Source organism: Suncus etruscus, chromosome 16 (assembly GCF_024139225.1).
Source record: "Suncus etruscus isolate mSunEtr1 chromosome 16, mSunEtr1.pri.cur, whole genome shotgun sequence".
NCBI classification, from domain to species: domain Eukaryota; kingdom Metazoa; phylum Chordata; class Mammalia; order Eulipotyphla; family Soricidae; genus Suncus; species Suncus etruscus.
Window position 1 is genome coordinate 84,093,071 of NC_064863.1, and position 17,805 is coordinate 84,110,875.

General features: G+C 36.3%; 1 protein-coding gene across 1 annotated transcript in view; it reads right to left on the reverse strand.

Annotated features, from left to right (window-relative positions):
• The window catches only part of UNC5C (unc-5 netrin receptor C), a 196,488-nt gene extending 183,927 nt beyond the window's left edge, over positions 1 to 12,561 (reverse strand). The window contains exons 1-2 of the mRNA XM_049789892.1: positions 12,333 to 12,561; positions 11,624 to 11,845 (exon numbers count right to left, since the gene is read on the reverse strand). Coding sequence (XP_049645849.1) covers positions 11,624 to 11,845; positions 12,333 to 12,561 — 451 coding nt within the window. The remainder of the gene's footprint in view (positions 1 to 11,623; positions 11,846 to 12,332) is intronic.
• Positions 12,562 to 17,805: the final 5,244 nt, after the last annotated feature.

A 17,805-nucleotide genomic window follows, 5' to 3' on the forward strand; every position in this document is an offset into this window, starting at 1 on the left:
TTCCTACTGTTGTTTTGGCTATTTGGAAGACTTGATTATTTCATATAAATTTCAACAACATCTGGTCTATATAACTAGAAATGTCATGGATTTTTTTTTAGAAGGAATGCATTAATTCAGAATTTGACAAGGATGATCATTTTGATAGTTTTAATCATTTCAATCCATGAATGGAAACTGTTTCTATTTGCTTTTGTCTTCTTTTTATTTCTTTCAGCGGTGATTTGTAGTTCACTTTGTATATTTTTTTCACCTTTTTTGTTCAACTGAGTCCCAAGTAATTTATTCTTTAATTTGAAACTGTGAATGGGATTTATTTTATTTATTATTTTCTGTTTTACTGTTTGTATACAGAAATGCCATCAATTTTTTGCATGTTGGTTTTATAACCTGACACTTTAATATATATGTTTATTGTTTCTAGGAATTTTTTAAGTTACAGGTTTTTATAACTATCGTAATATATCATCTAAAATAGTGAGTTTCATATTTACTTTTCTTTCTGGATGCCTTTAATATATTTTTTTAATTGTTATTGCAAGACTTTCCAATACTATAGTTAATAATAGAGACACAACATTGTCCAAATAAAGGGGAGAAAAAATAAACAAATGAGACAGCATCAAATTAGAAATTTCTGAACTTCCCAGAATATCTGTCATTCTTGAATAAATTAGTGGCTTATCACTAAGCAAAGGATTGACATCCAAAACATGTAGTTTTGGTAGGAAAAATTTAACAACAAAATGGCATTAAAAGAGAAAGGAGGAATGAATAGACTCCTCCTAAAAGAAGACATGCAGATGGCAGGTGGAGAACATGTATATGAAGAAATACTCTGTCACTTGTCATCAAAGGAATGCAAAAAGAAAGAACTCTGAGATACTACTTCACACCACAGAGACAGACACACATTAAAATAATAAAAATAACCAGTATTGATTACTATAGGCATGAGGATACAAAACCTGAAATCCACCATTGGTGGGAATATTGTTTTTTTTTAACTTCCCTTAGAAAACATTATAAAAACATTTTAATAGACTAATAATTGAGCTTCAAAAAACTTAGCAATTCCACTTCTTGATATCTACCCCAAGAATGCAAATACACTATTTAGAAAAGATTTTTGCACTCTAACATTCATTTAATCACAATTCACAATATCCAAGATGTTGAAATAATTGAAGTGACCATGAGCAGCTAGCTATAAAGAAATATGTGTATGTGTGTATGTAAATATAAACTTAGGTATATGCATATGCTTCATGCATGAAATCTGAGGGTGCCAGACTGAGTCTAAGTGAAGTTAGTCAAAAAGGACAAATTTAGATTGATTTCTTCTTATCTGGGATATGAACATATACAGTAGTGTTATAGCAAATATCCAAAGGCAACAGAAACTGAGAAATAATTAGATTCATTTAGTCAATGGGAAAAGGAAAGCTATGACATACTTAAGAATAGAATGATGTAGTAATCATTCGGGCATGAACTCTAATTACCTAGAGAATAAATTGCTGAAGAGAAAGGCCCCCAAAAAACAAAACTATGTTTGAAAAATAATAAATAATCATAGAGATACAAATGAAAGCAGTCTAATCTAAGAGAATATCAGCAGTAACTTCACACAGAAGAATATTTTGCAGGAAAATTCTGAGAAGCAACTGCCAGTAAATGATAACCACTTTCACTTTTTTCCCTTTTCATTTTGGAGTCAGTGGTGAAGTTGTTTGTATTTTTGGTTTAAAGTGTATTTCAAAAATAGAGGCATTGGGCAACTAACTAATCACATTTAGGATCTCTCCTGGAAACAGAGGAAGAAAAGAAATTGTGTTTCCAGCTTGCCCAGCAGGGTAGCTTGGAGAATTATTTGGAAAATCTCTGGCAACACAACATTTATGCCCCTGTAGAGTTTTGTGAATGGAGCGAAGATAAAAAGTCCATGAAAACAAAACAAAACAATAAAAAGCATTTAAGCTGGCTACAGCTTCTGTATTTTCAAAGACCGCCATGCGCCTTAGGGATACTATTCTATCTCCAGATTTCGAATGACTTGTTCATTCTTTTTCTCTCCCTTTTTTTCTCTCTATGTTTATGACCAGAGCAAAATGTGCAACCAAAATGTGTGTTACTTTGAATAGCCTGAGAAAGAAAAAAAATCAAACCCTTTCCAACAGTCGCTTTGTTGTTTTAGAATTTTAAAGTGGAAGTCTGTTGGAATATTAGAATTTGTAAAATCTAAACAGTAATATACCACTTATTGGAACTAAAAAAAATAGAGAAGAAAGTACAGTGAGTAGGGAGCTTGCCTTGCACACAGACTGCCTGGGTTCTATCCCTGGCACCACATATGGACCCCAAATGCAGCCATGATTTAGAGCAGAGAAGGGAGTAAGCCCTGTGCACAGTTAAGTGTGGCCTTCAAAGCCGTGTAGACATTTTGATAACTGATTTTCTTTTCTCAGTACAAGAGAAAGATTATTTGTTTCTTCTGATTTGGGATGCACAGAAGGCACTACTCAATAGTGCTGGGGATTGAGCCTAAATGGACCACATGCAGGGCAAGTGCCCCTCCCACTGTAGCCCTTTATCTCAAATATATGTAAGTACTTCTTTAAATTTAGAGAAATAACAATCCAGAAATGGTTGGGAAGATGAACAGGTCTCTCTGAATGCTGATCTGTCTTAAAGGCAGTTTAATTTTATTCATCAACATTATAACCAAGCATGAAATAAAATGATCTCTTCAAGGACCAAAAAATACCCACTTGACGGGGTGACTCCTCAGCGCCTCCATGAGTTTTTCCACCTGCTGCCCCTGGTCCAGCTTGTCCTGCAGTGCGTCCTAAGCCTGTGTCTCTCCTGTACTTTTAGGTGTGTTTCATGCAGGCTGCAGAAGTCTGGTTTTGGTTTTCTAATCCAACCCTCTAATATGTGTCTTTTAATAGGGGAGTTTAGTCCATAGGCATTTAAGGAGATTATTGACAGAGAGGGCTGTTGTGTAATTGTATTGGGTAGAGTGGTTTTTGTTATAATCGGAGGTTTGGGTTGTGTTATACATCTTTGAGTAGTTCATTGAGAGTTGATTTGGTTATTGCAAAATGCAATGAAATGAATGTTTTGCCTAGAATACTGCACCCAACCATACTCACTTTCAAATTTGAAGAAAGTATTCATGGCTTCATGGATAAACAACAGCTCAGAAAATTTAGACTCGAAACCATCCTTAAAAGGAAAACTGAAAGGCCTACTTTAAAGAAGACAGACCAACAGACACACCAAACTTCTATAGCAAGATGACATTAAATTCCATGACAGTTATCTTTCTCAACATCAATAGACTAAATGCACCTCTGAAGAGACATAGAGTGGCAAAATAGATCAACTGTCTACAAGAAACACATCTGTATAGTTAGAAAAACCTAGGCTCAAAATCAAAGGCTGGAGGAAAATCATCCAAGAAAAAAATTCCCTTAAAAAGCTGGAGTGTCAGTCAGACCTCTGGAATTAGAGGTCTTGGTTGTCCTACTAATCATAGGCCAGAACCTAGACCAGGGCTTTTTCATTGGTCCCAGGATACATTCTGCCCAGTCATGGTTGTCACAGTCAGTTATCTGTAGATAGCGATCTTGGCTTTTGCACAGATCAAAGGATGAAAAAGTCTTCTCATCCTGGAGGGGATTTGTTTTCTGGAGCTATTGTGGAGAACTGTGTCATTTCTATGTCTGGGATCCAGGTTGGATGGTCGGTGTCTAGTCACCTGGGGTCTAAGTTGGGTCCACATGACATATGTTCAAGGTGGGAGGTGCCCCTGTATTGTAAAAAAAGCATGAGTTCTTATCCCTAGTAGATAAGAGCTTGTTTTTATAAGTAAGATTTCCCCTTTTTTTAGTATGCCTTTGCAGGCAGAAATGGTGCTACATTATATTGCTGGTGCATTTGGGGGTGGATAGAGAATAAAACAGAAACAAGACAAAAATAAAAATATATATACTCCATATATATAAAGAAGAAATAATTTTTAAATGAATTAAAAAGTAATTAAAGGAACAAAGTGATGCAGGAGACTACCTTACATTTGGGGAAAAATAGGTTAATGGAAAGCAATATGGAGATTCCTCAAAAATCTAGAAATTGAGTTCCCATTTGACCCAGCTATTCCACTCCTAGGGATCTACCCTAAGAACACAAGAATACAATACAAAAACCCCTTCCTCACACCTATTTTTATTGCAGCACTATTTACAATAGCCAGGCTCTGGAAACAACCAAGATGCCCTTCAACAGACGAATGGCTAAAGAAACTATGGTACATATTATGGAATATTATGGAATATTATGCAGCCGTCAGGAGAGATGAAGTCATGAAATTTTCCTATACATGGATGTACATGGAATCTATCATGCTGAGTGAAATAAGTCAGAGGGAGAGAGAGAGACGCAGAATAGTCTCACTCATCTATGGGTTTTAAGAAACATAAAAGTCATTTTTCAACAATCCTCAGAGACAATGAGAGGAGGGCTGGAACTTCTAGCTCACTTCATGAAGCTCACCACAAAGAGTAGTGAGTGCAGCTATAAAAATAACTACACAGAGAACTACCATAATAATGTGAATGAATGAGGGATCTGGAAAGCCTGTCTGGAGTATAGGGGGGCGTGGGGTGGGATGGAGGGAGATTTGGGACATTGGTGGTGGGAATGTTGCACTGGTGAAGGGTGGGTATTCTTTACATGACTGAAACCTAATCACAGTCATTTTTGTAATCAAGATGTTTAAACAAAGAAAGAAAAAGAGGTAGTATTATATAGGTTTTAAAGTATAGGCTTCCCCATTGTCTTTTGAGATTTTCTTGTGGGATGTGCATTCCAGGGCATCTGAGTGAGACAATTGCAACTGAACGGGTCTTCTGAAAATAGAACAAAAGACTCTATCCCAGACTCTATCCTAGGATCAGCGCAATGACCAAGACCACCAACTACAAAAAACGGATTAAAACAACAGTGAAGGAACAGAACTTCTAGAAGCGCAAAGAAAGACTTCATCATAAGCTCCATTCCTTGACCTGTGCAGATACCAAGATCTCTAGATACAGAGATTTGATTTTATCACCCATGACGGACCAAAAATCTTCCATGCACCACTAAAGCACGTAAGGGAGAGTAAATGAAAAACAAGGAGTCTGTAGTTATTCCCATAACAGTATACTTCAAGGTTGGAGAAACCTTGTATCTCTTAGGCCAAGGGAATTCCCTTTCTAATGTCCCCAGTATTTACTGTGCCTAAGCAGGAAAATAAAAACTGTACAAAATAGTATTTTTATTTAGTTATCTATTTGTTTTTTATTTTTTATTATATTTTTTTGGTTTTGATATTGTAGGTGTTGTTTCCATTTTTTTTTTGTGCTCTGTTTTGTTTTTTATTTCAGGATCGAGGTTATTATGTGGTGCTTGTCTTTATTGCTGTAGTGTTCATTGGATTTTTTGTTTGATATTTCTTTTTGTATTGTTCTGGTGTTTTTCCTTCTTTTTCCCTTTCTTGTCTCAAACTGATGTTGAGAACCTCTAAAGGACTCTGCCCATTTTTGGCTTATTTGATTTTTACCCCATTTTTTTGCTTTTCTTTTTTTTCAAACAGAAACAAATCACTTGAACCATCTAGTTCCACCTTTTAAATTGAGGGGGAAATAATGGAGGGTACCAAGATCAAGCAGTTGTATGATCACTAAGTAGTAAGCTAGACCAGAGGGGTCCTTTATACTAGCATCTTGGGGGGTAATGGTTGGGGATATGGGATGCAAGCTGGGAACTGGGGTGGAGGGAGTTGTCCTCCCTCCTTTGGTGGTGGGAATTCCCCTGATTCAATGTTAATATGTACCTAAAATATTGCTGTGAAAGAGATGTAATCCACTTTTGTCAAAATAAAAATTTATATTAAAAAAAGCTGGAGTGGTCATATTAATAACAGGTGACACAAACTTTAGACTCAGAAAAGTTGTAAGGGACAAAGATGAACATTTCCTACTAATCAAAAGATATATCCAACAAGAAGAAATCACACTTTTAAACATATATCCACACAATGAGGGAACAGCAAAATATTTAATACAATTGTGGACAAATCTGAAAGAAGATATCAATAGCAACAAAATAATAGTGGGAGATCTCAACACTGCCCTGTTACCACTTGATAGGTCAACCAGGTTGAAAACCAACAAGAATATACTAGCTCTGAAAAGATAAATGGAAGAAAGTGGACTTGTATACATATATACATACATACATACATACATACATACATACATACATACATACATACATACATATACATATATATATGTATATATATGGCACTCCATCTCCAGAAAAATGGATACACATTCTTCTCCAATGCACATGGGTCATTCGTCAGAAAGACCAAATGCTGGTCTATAAAACATTTCTCCATAGAGTCAAGAGAATAGATATTGTGCAAACAACCTCAGATCACCAGGCACTGAAATTAAAAGTGAACTACAGAAGAAAAACTTTAACACCAAAAAATTAAATAGTTCACTACTAAAAAACCACTGGGTCAGAGATGAAAGCAAAGAGGACATCAAAACATTCCTGGAAACAAATGACAAGGCATAAATTGTCAGAATTTATGGGTAACAGAAAAAGTGGTACAAAGAGGAAAACTTTTAACTTAGCAAGCACACTGCAGAAAGAAAGAAGGGGCATATATAAAAAGCTTAATGGCACAGCTTGTAACATTAGAAATTGCTCAACAACAGAAAATAAAAAATAGGTGATCAGAAGGAAATAAAAAGCTTAGAGCAGAAATCAATGAATTGGAAATAAATGAAAAAGTCCAAAAAAATCAACAAAAGCAAAAGTTTGTTCTTTAAAAATAATAAACAAGATTGATAAACCACTAGCAAAACTCACAAAGAAACGGTGAGAGAGAAACTTAATAAACCGTGTTAGAAATGAAAAGAGAGAGATAATTACAGATGCAGCAGAGATTCAAAGGGTAATCAGACTACTCTAAGAAACTATGCTGCAAAACATGAGAACCTGGAATCAATGGATAAATTCTTGAACTCTCATTATCTTCCATGTTTAAAACAGGATGATCTAGCATATCTAAACAAACTCATCAATACTGAGAAAATTAAAATTGTTATCAAAAATCTTCCCCCAAACAAAAGCCCAGACCCAGAAGGATTCACTAACGAATTCTTTAAACCTTTCAAGAGTAACTTCTACCAATCCTCTTCAGGCTCTTTAATAAAACTGAAGACTCAGGAACACTCCCAAATAGGTTTTAGGAAGCTAACTTTATCTTGATACCAAAAGCAGACAGAGATGCTACCACCCCTCCAAATCCCCCCCCAAAATAAACAAAAAACAAAAAACTGCAGACCAATATTCTGGGTGAACACAGATGCAATTATCCTCAACAAAATTTTGGCAAACAGGATCCAATATCTCGTCAAGATGTTCATACACTACGACCAAGTAGGATTCATTCCAGGAATGCAGGAATGGTTTAATGTATATTCAATCAACATAATACACATATAAACTAAAAGAAAAATGAAATCCAGATTATCATATCAATAGATGTAGAGAAAGTATTTGATAAAGTCCAACACCCATTCTTGATATAAAAAAAAACCCTCATCAAGACTGGCTCACAATATGAAGGTCACTAAGAAGAGTATTGGTGCAGTTAGAGAAATAACTATACTAACAGCTATCATGACAATATTATGAATGAGAGATGTAGAATGCCTGTCTCAAATATAGGAAAAGGTTGGGAAGGAGGGAGTGGGGGGATTGGTGGTGGAAATGTTGCACTGGTGAAGGGAGGTATTCTGTTTATGACCAAAACCTAACTATAATCATGCTTGTAATCATGGTGCTTAAATAAAGGTTAGATATCTATAAATAAATAAATATATATACATAAATATATATATAAAGATGTGAATGGAAGGAACTTTTCTTAATATAGTCAAGGCCATCTACCACAAGCTAATGGTGAACACTATTCTAAATGGAGTTAAATTAAAATCCTTTCCTCTAAAATTTGGTACAACACATGGCTGCCCTCTCTCAGCACTCCTGTTCATCATAAAGCTTGAAGTTCTTGCCATAGTGATTAGGCAAGAAATAGATATCAAAAGCATACAAATAGGAAATGAAGATGTCAAGCTCTTTTTGCAAATGACATGATACTATATTTAGAAAACTTAAAAAACTCTACCAAAAATCTGATAGAAAGAATAAATTCATATAATAAAGTAGCAGGTACAGAATTAACACAGAAAAATCAATGGCCTTCTTATACACCAATAATGATAGATAAAAAAATGAGCATAAAAATTCCAATTCTCATTAGTGTCCCACAAACTCAAATATTGTTAAGTACACTTAAATAAGGATGTGAAGAACCTATACAAATAAAACCACAGATTCCTGCTTTAAGAAATAAAACAAGACACACAAAAATGGAGACACATACCCTCCTCATGGATTGGCAGAATTAACATCATTAAATGTCAATACTCCCCAAAGCATTATACAGATTTAATGTAATCCCTCTCAAGATACCCATGACATTCTTTAAAAAGTGGAACAAACACTCCTGAAGTTCATCTGGAACAATAAACACCCACAGATAGCTTGAGCTACCCTTGGGGAAAAATATGGGAGGCATCACTTTCCCCTACTTTAAATGATATTACAAAGCTATAGTCATTAAAATAGCATGGTATTAGAATAAAACAGACCCTCAGACCAGTGGAATAGACTAGAGTATTCAAAGAATGTTCCCCAGACATACAATCAACTAATTATTGAAAAGGGGGCAATAATGCAAATGGAGCAAGGAAAGCCTCTTCAACAAGTGATGTTGGATGACTGGTCAGCCACTTGCAAAAAACCAAACTCAGATCTCCATCTAAGACCATGCACAAAGGTCAAATGCAAATGGACCAAAGACCTTGATATCAGACCCAAAACTGTAAGGTACATAGAACAACATATAAGTAAAACACTCTAAGACATTGAATCTAGTGGAATCTTCAAGAAGGAAACACATTCTACAAACAGGTTGATGCAGCAATAAACAGATGGGATTATATTAAGCTGAGAATCTTCTACACCTCAAAAGAAATAATGCCTAAAATACAAAAGCCACTCACAGAATGGGAGAAGGTACTCAACTAATACCCATCAAATAAGATATACAAGGTACTGACAGAACTTAACAAGAAATAAACATTTAACCCAGTGATTCTCAGTTATTTTCTGTCATGCCTCCGTAGGAAGAAGAAAATGATTTTTTGCACCCCCCGCGTGACTGTAAATAGTATCTTAATTAAAAAAACTTTAACCTGCAAAACTAAAATACATAAAATAATTTGAGCTAATTTTTTAATCAGAGGTGATGTCTGGATTAATGGCTACAATGAGCACGTTTTGCAATGCATAGCTTTTCGAAGCGGGATTTGAAGCAGGACACAGCAACTCTCAGCTCCAGAGACATACAGAGACATAAACACGGGTCTTAGCTTGTTATGACAATGTTTGCTGAGGTCAAATGTGCCCCCCTTTACAGAGCCTCATGCCCCCCTGGGGGGCATGCCCCACTATTTGAGAAGCACTGATTTAACCCCATCAAAAAATGGAAAAAGAAATGAACAGACAATTTCTAAAAAAAGAAATACAAATGGCCAAAAGACACATGAAATAATTCTTCACATCAATGATCATCTAGAAGATGCAGATCAAAAAACAATGAGATACCATCTCATGCCATAGGGACTGGCACACATCATAAAGAACAAGAACAATCATTGCTGCTGGGGATGTGGGGAGAAAGGAACTCTCATTAACTTTTAGTGGGTATCCTATCTAGTCAAGCCCTTATGGAAAACAATCTGGAGATTCATCAAAAAACTAGAAATTGGGCTTCCACATGATCCAGCTATACCACTTCTAGGGATATACTCTAGGTACTAAAAAACTCCATAAAAAAATCCCTTCCTTCCATCTCTACTTATTTCAGCACTATTTACAATAGCCAGATTCTGGAAACAACCAACATGTATTTCAAAAAATGAATGGCTAATAATTCTGTGGTGCATATATACAATAAAATATTAAGCACCTGTCAGGAGAGATGAAGTCATGAAATTTTCTTATACATAGTTATACATGGAATCTATTATGCTGGTAAAATAAGTAAGAGGGAGAGAGAGACACAGACAGAATAGTCTCACTCATCTATGGGTTTTAAGAAAAATAAAAGACATTATTAAAATAATTTCCAGAGATAAGGGCCATAAAGAACCAGCTCATCATATGAAGGTCACCACAAAGAGTAGTGAGTGTAGCTAAAGAAAAATATGCAATGAGGACTATCATAATGATGTCAATATGTGGGGGAAGTAGAAAGCCTGATTCCAATACAGGCAAGGGTTGGTGGTGTGGAATATGGGGGCATTGGTGATGGAAATGTTACACTGGTTAAGGGGGGGGTGTTCTTTTTATGACTGAAATCCAGCTACAATCATGTCTGTAAACACAGTCTTTAAATAAAGATATTAAAAAAAGAAATGTTCCATTACAATCTGTTTTTAATCTATTTCTAATCTATTTTAATCCATCAACACACATAGGAGATAATTTTAAACTCTCAGATTTATCCTCTATATTAAGGAAACATTTTTATACAAATATGTCTTGGTTTTTTATTGTTGTTGTTGTTGGGCCACAATAGCAATATTCTTCGGGGTGCTCAGGGGCCACTGGGATGTCAGTGATCCAACTTGCATAGGAAAAGTATTTTTGCTTTGATTTTTTTTTCTCACTGACTGACTCTGGCTAAGATTTTTATACAAATGTGAAGTAAGTATAACATGACTCTTGAAAACATTTTTCATTTGGATAGTTAGAAATACTTGTGAAGAAATATGAAGATATTTAATTGTTTTCAGTTGGTCATATTATTATTTAGTTTAGAAATATTGATCAGCCACCAAAGATTTCTATACCCAACTCTACTTTTTCTCAATTCTACACTTTCACTATTCTCCATCACTTTCAATTAATTTTAGTTAGAAATTAGGTAATTGGTATTTTTATTCTATATATTAAGCATATAGGTAAATTAAGGATATTTTTGTAAGTTTAAGCTATATGAACAAAGAGTTTAAAAAGAGAAGGATAATTATGCATGTAATTAACATGATAGTATATAAATGTATATAATCTGTTATTAGTTAAAGTTGAAAATGTTCTCTAATGCCAGGATATTTAGACCAGAACTGGCATACTTTGAAATGCAAAGTATCTTTCAATCAGCTATTATACAATAACTGTTTTTCTTTATTGTCACATATGTTCTTAAGTCATCTTTTAGTTTCATGTAGTTCAATAGGACACAAATGTAATCATACTTTACATCACAAGTTCACAATCACCAAATCATTACTAAAAATATTCCAAATATTTGCCAGAAAACCCCTCAATTTTCAATTTCACTCAGCAGAAAACAGTGTAACTACACTCCAAAATAGTGAGCAAGGGAATCCTAAACATTCAGTCAGCTTCAAAGAAAACTCACCAGAAGTTTCATCAATTCTCTCATCTACTATGTGGTCCTTCTGATGAACCCATTCACTGTTGCATTTGAAGTAGATCTGGGTAGCAGGGCTGGCTTTGCAGTACAGGTTCACAGGCTTATTCTTCACAATATAAGCTTCTTCTGGCTCAATAAGAAAATGTGGCAGAGCCTCAGGTGGATCAGATGGAAAGGATTCTGGGAGTTCATGAAAAAAGTCGTCATCTAGAAAAGGAAAAACAAAGTAGTAAATATTCAAAACATTATATTCCCTTACCTTTCACTGGATAAAATTTAAAAAATGACCCCTAGGGGCTGGAGTGATAGCACAGAGGTAGAGTGGTGTCTTACAAGGAGTCAGCCCTGGACAGATCTGGGGTTCAATTCTCAGCATCCCATATGATTCCCAGAGCCTGCCAGGAGCCATTTCTGAGAGAAAAGCCAGAAGTAACCCCTGAGTGCCACTGGGTGTGATCCCCCGCCCCCCCCAAAAAAACACAAGAAAAAAAAGTCTCAGAGATAATCTATTTTAGAAATTTGAATGTCTTATATCAGGGAGTTAGGTATATAGACTGAGTATATTTAAGAATTTATATAATTAGAACCAGGCATAAGGGTTGAGGCACAGAGAGAGGACCTGCACTTTCGTGAAGATAAGGGGAGGGAGGAGACCTGCAGAAAGGCTCTGGCTTGGGTAGTTGCCACCATTAACCGCACATAAGAGCTAAGGCACGAAGAGGGAACAGGCACCTTTGAGCAGGTAACAGAAGGAAGAAGACCTGCAGACAGACCAGGATGGTCACCACCATTAACCAAACATAAGGGCTGAGGTGGGGAGAAAGGACCCACACCTTCCCGCAAGTAACGTCAGGGAGGAAACCTGAAGACAGGCTCTGTCCAGGGTGGTCACTGCCATTAACCACTAATAAGGGTTGAGGCATGAAGAGAGGATGTGCACCTTCGCGGAGGCAACGGGAGAGAGAAGGCCTGCAGACAGGCTCTGACTGAGGTGGTCTCTGCCATTAAGCACACATAATGGCTGAGGCACAGAGAGAGACCCACCCACTTAGAGCTTCACTCCAGAGAAGGGACTCAGCCCTATACCACAGGTGACAAAGGAGGGCTGAGAGCTGAAGGCAGAACACTTTAAGCCAAGCCACCAAATGCAAATATATATGTAAATTATGAAAGACACTAGCAGCCAGGGGTATAGAGGGAAATCCTAGCAAGTTTCCAAGACCACCAAAAATGCATGAGCCCAATAGATGAGGACCTAAAAGAGGCAATGAAAGCCATGGCAATAGAAATCAAGGACTCACTAGCCAAAAAATTCAAGAAATCCATAGATAAACAAATCAAACAACTCAAAGAAGAACTTTTACAGATGATGAGAGAATCCATAAAAATGGAGTTGGAGAAAATAAATAAAAGTCTTAGCAAGCAATAATAGCAGAATTACACAGTTGGAGAACCACATAGAAGAACTTGAAGAAAAACTACAAACCAAAAGTGACAAAGAAGCCAATAAGAAAGTAAGAGGTAAATCATTGGAAGAAAATGTGAGGTATTTAATGAACAAAGAAAAAAGAAACAAGCTACAGATTATAGGAATACCAAAAGGGGAAGAAACATGGAATGGGGAAGAACAAGTGCTGAGGAAAATAATAGCATAAAACTTTCCCACCCACTGAAAAGAGGCTCTGGTACAAATCCAAGAAGCAAAAAGAGTCTCTATTAAAATAGACCCTAATCAATCAACACCAAGACATATAGTAATCCAAATGGCAAAAACAAACAAACAAACAACAACAAAATAAAAAAACAAAGAGAAGGAAGAATTCCTTAAATCAATAAGGGAAGAAAAAAACTTCAAGTACAAAGGAAAGAACATAAGATTGAAACCAGATTTCCTATTTGAAACAATTCAAGGAAGATTACAATGGTATGACATTTAATTACTGAATGAAAAAAAAAATTCCAACCTAGAGTCCACTTCCCAGCAAAACTCTCATTCATATGGGAGGGAGGACTACATTCTCAGACATAAAAGAACTCACAGTATTTGCTCTAACCAAACCGAATTAACTACTCAGAGATGAATTACATAGCTCAAACACCCAATTGTAACCACCAACCTACACAATACAATTGCACAACAGCCCTCTCTGTCAATAATCTACTTAAATGTTAATGGACTAAACTCCCCCATTAAAAGACACATAGTAGAGGGTTGGATTAGAAAACAAAAACCAGACTTCTGCTGCCTACATGAAACACACCTAAAAGTACAGGATATACACAGGCTTAAAATTAAAGGATGAAAATCAATTGTTCAAGCCAACGGAAAACAAAAGAATGTGGGGACATTGATTCTTATATCAAACCAAATTGAATTCAACCTCAAGAATGTGATCAGAGACAAAGAGGGTCACTACTTACCGATCAGGGGAACAAAATATCAAGAAATACTAACTATGGTCAACATTTATGCACCAAATGCAGAGCCAGCAAAATATGTAAGACTTTGCTTGCAAACCTGGAGAAACACATGGAGGAAATGTTATACTAGTAGGAGACTACAACACACCATTATTATCACTAGACAGATCTACTGGACAGAAAACTAGCAAAGACATAAGAACCCTAAATGGGAATCTAAAAGATCTAGGACTAATGGACTTATATAGGGCCCTCCACCATCAGACAGAATACACTTCTTCTCAAAGTGCACATGGAACCTTCTCTAGAATAGATCATGCCTTTGGATATAAATCTAACTTGCAATAAACAATGATATAAGAATTATTAGAAGCACACTATAAGATCACTATGCAACAGAGATCAAAATTGTAAAAAAAAAAAAAAGCTGTGGAGAAAATACAAAACTTGGAGATTAAACAACATACTGCTCAACAGCAGCTAGATTGAAGAGGAAATCAAGGAAGGAAAAAATAAAAAGATTCCAAGAGAACTATGATAATGAAGAGACAAACTGCCAAAAATTGTGGGACACACAAAAAAGCAGTAATTAATGGGAAACTCATAGCAATAGAGGCCTATGTCAGGAAAGAGGAAAATGACAGTCAACCGTTTAAAGCAGGGGTCTCAAACTCATGGCCCGTGGGCTGTTTGTGGCCCTCCATACAATATTTTGTGGCCCGCAGCTGGCCTTCAAATATCGCAGTATTCGCAATTATTCACGTACCAAATAATTGGAATAAAAATCACATTAGTAAGAAAAAAATCGCATTAAACATTTGCATACCCCGAGCAGTTCTGTTCAGGGTATGCAAATGTTTAATGCAATTTTTTGCGATTTTTTTCTTACTAATGCGATTTTTATTGCGAATATTCAGTAAGCGAAATCCCTTATGCAGCCCTGCGTCACCTTGACTTTGCCTCCTGCGGCCCCCAGGTAAATTGAGTTTGAGACCCCTGGTTTAAAGGAACACCTTAAGTATCTAGAAAAACAGCAACAAAGAAACCCAAACACAGCCAGAGACAAGAAATAATAAAAAACAGAGCAGAAATAAACAACATAAAAACTAAGAAAACAATACAATAAAAAAATCAATGAGACCAGCAATTGGTTTTTCTAGAGAATAAACAAGATAGACAAAATGCTGGCAAGACTCACCAAAAAAAAGAAGAGAAAACACCCAAATAAATAGAATCACAAATGAATGGGGAGAGATTACAAAAGAACCCCAAGAAAATCAAGACATCATGAGGACTTATTATGAACATCTGTCATCAGTTAGGTTAGAGAACCCAGAAGAAACCAACAGATTTTTGGAAAAAAAGTCATCTTCTGAAACTGGATAAGGATGATGTAGAGAGCCTAAACAGGCCAATCACATCTAATTCCTTAGCATCAGTAATTAATAAACTCCCCAAGAACAAAAGTCCAGATCCAGATGGTTTTATAGGTGAATTCTATCAAACATTCTGAGAATTACTACCATTGATTCTCAGGCTCTTCCAAAACATTGAAAAGACAGGAATCCTCCCTAACTTCTTTATTAAGTACAATATCACACTCATTCTGAAAGATGGCAAAGACACCACTGAGAAAGTAATCTACAGACCGATTTCACTAATGAAGACAGATGCAATAATCTTCAACAAAATCTTAGCAAACTGAATTCAACAATACATCAAAAAAATTATATGTTGGGAACTGACTTGTTTGAGGACATTTTGCGGTTCTTTCTGCCATAGCCCAGCTTTTCACCTAAAAGCAATATGCAGTCTTGCTGCAAATTTTTGAGCTAAGAGAAAAAGAAATGTGCAGCTGCAGGACATAATTTAGCTCTAAGCCCGGAGGAGAGTAAAAACTGCCTGGTACAGTTATCAGAAACTAGGCCCCATTCCTTAAGACCACATCCGGAGTGAATTAGGCTGTTTTCAATAAGTATATGCTACATTGTTGTTCAAGATCACTGAGACAAGCACATCTTGCACCATTTCCTGATAGTCAAGCAATTAGGAATGCAGCTAGAAGGACACTAAAAGTTTCCATTGAAACAGCACGTTCAGCATAGCTTGAAGGTCATCCAGCCCCTAGCCCACTGTCCACTTCGCGCCCAAAAGTATGATTGACAGCACCTTTGTACTGCCCCCTTCTCCTTCACTATAAAAGAAAGGAGTTGTATTTCAATAAAGCCTTTGAGCAGTGAGATATTGTCTTAGGCCATTTATTATTAACCTCTCTTAAATTTCTTACAGTGTGGTTGTGCTTCTACTCAGCAAAATAGAAGTGCGGTCGTCTGAGAAGCCTTCCCAGCTAATTCCTGCTGGCCGGGCCCCCCTGGGGGGCTTCTGGACCCTGCAATTATACACCACAACCAAGTGGGCTTCTTCCTAGGGATGCAAGGATGGTCCAACATACACAAATCAGTCAATATCATATACCACATCAACAACAAAAAAGAAAAATCACATGATGCAGAGAAAGAGATCAACAAAATCCAATGCCCATCCATGATGAAAATACTCAGCACAATAGGGCTGGAATGAACCTCCTCAAGATAGTTACAGCTATCTATAAAAAATACGCAGATGATATTATCCTTACTGGCAAAAAGCTGAAAGCATTTACACTAAGGTCAGAAACTAGGCAAAGCTGTCCACTCTCTCCACTTTTATTCAATATAGTTTCAGAAGTTCTAGCAATAGCAATTAGAAAAGAGAAGAAAATCAAAGGAATTCAAATAGGGAAAGAGGAAGTACAACTATCCTTTTTGCAGATGATATGATGATATATATCAAGAACTCTAGAGATTCCACAGTAAAACTCCTAGAAACAATTAACAAATACAGCAAACTGGCCAGATACAAAGCCAATGCAAAAAGGACAGTAGCATTCCTCTCTATACAAATAGGGAAGTAGAGGAGAAAGAGATCAAGGAGTCAATTCCATTTAAAATAGTATCCCGAAATATCAAATATCCAGGAATCAATCTTAAAAGTGAAGTGAAGGACTTATACCATGAAAACCTCAAAACACTCCAGAAAGAAATTGAAGAGGACCTAAGAAAATGGAAGAACATCTCATGCTCATGAGTAGGTAATATCAACATAGTCAATATGGCTATATTACCTAAAATTCTGCATAGATTCAATGCAATCTCTATCCAAATTCAGAAATTATTTTTAAGGACTTAGAATAATCAATTATAAAATTTATAGGGAACCACAAAACACCCAGATTAGCCAAATACATACTGAAAAACAGAAACTGAGGGGTATCTCTTTAACCTGAAGCTTTGTTTTTGTTTTTTTTTTTTGGGGGGGGGGGCCACACCCTGTGACGCTCAGGGGTTACTCCTGGCTATGCGCTCAGAAGTTGCTCCTGGCTTCTTGGGGGACCATATGGGACGCCGGGGGATCGAACCGCGGTCCGTCCTAGGCTAGTGCAGGCAAGGCAGGCACCTTACCTCCAGCGCCACCGCCCGGCCCTTTACTATAAAGCCATAGTGATCAAAACAGCATGGTACTAAAACAAAAAAAGAGTCTCAGACCAGTGGGTTAGAATAGATTAACCAAGGATTTACCCCCAAATATATGGTTAACTAATATTTGACAAAAATGCCCAAAACTTGAATTGTAACAAAGACTGCCTCTTCAACATATTTTGTTGGAACAACTGGATAACACCTATAAGAAAATAAATTTTGATCCAT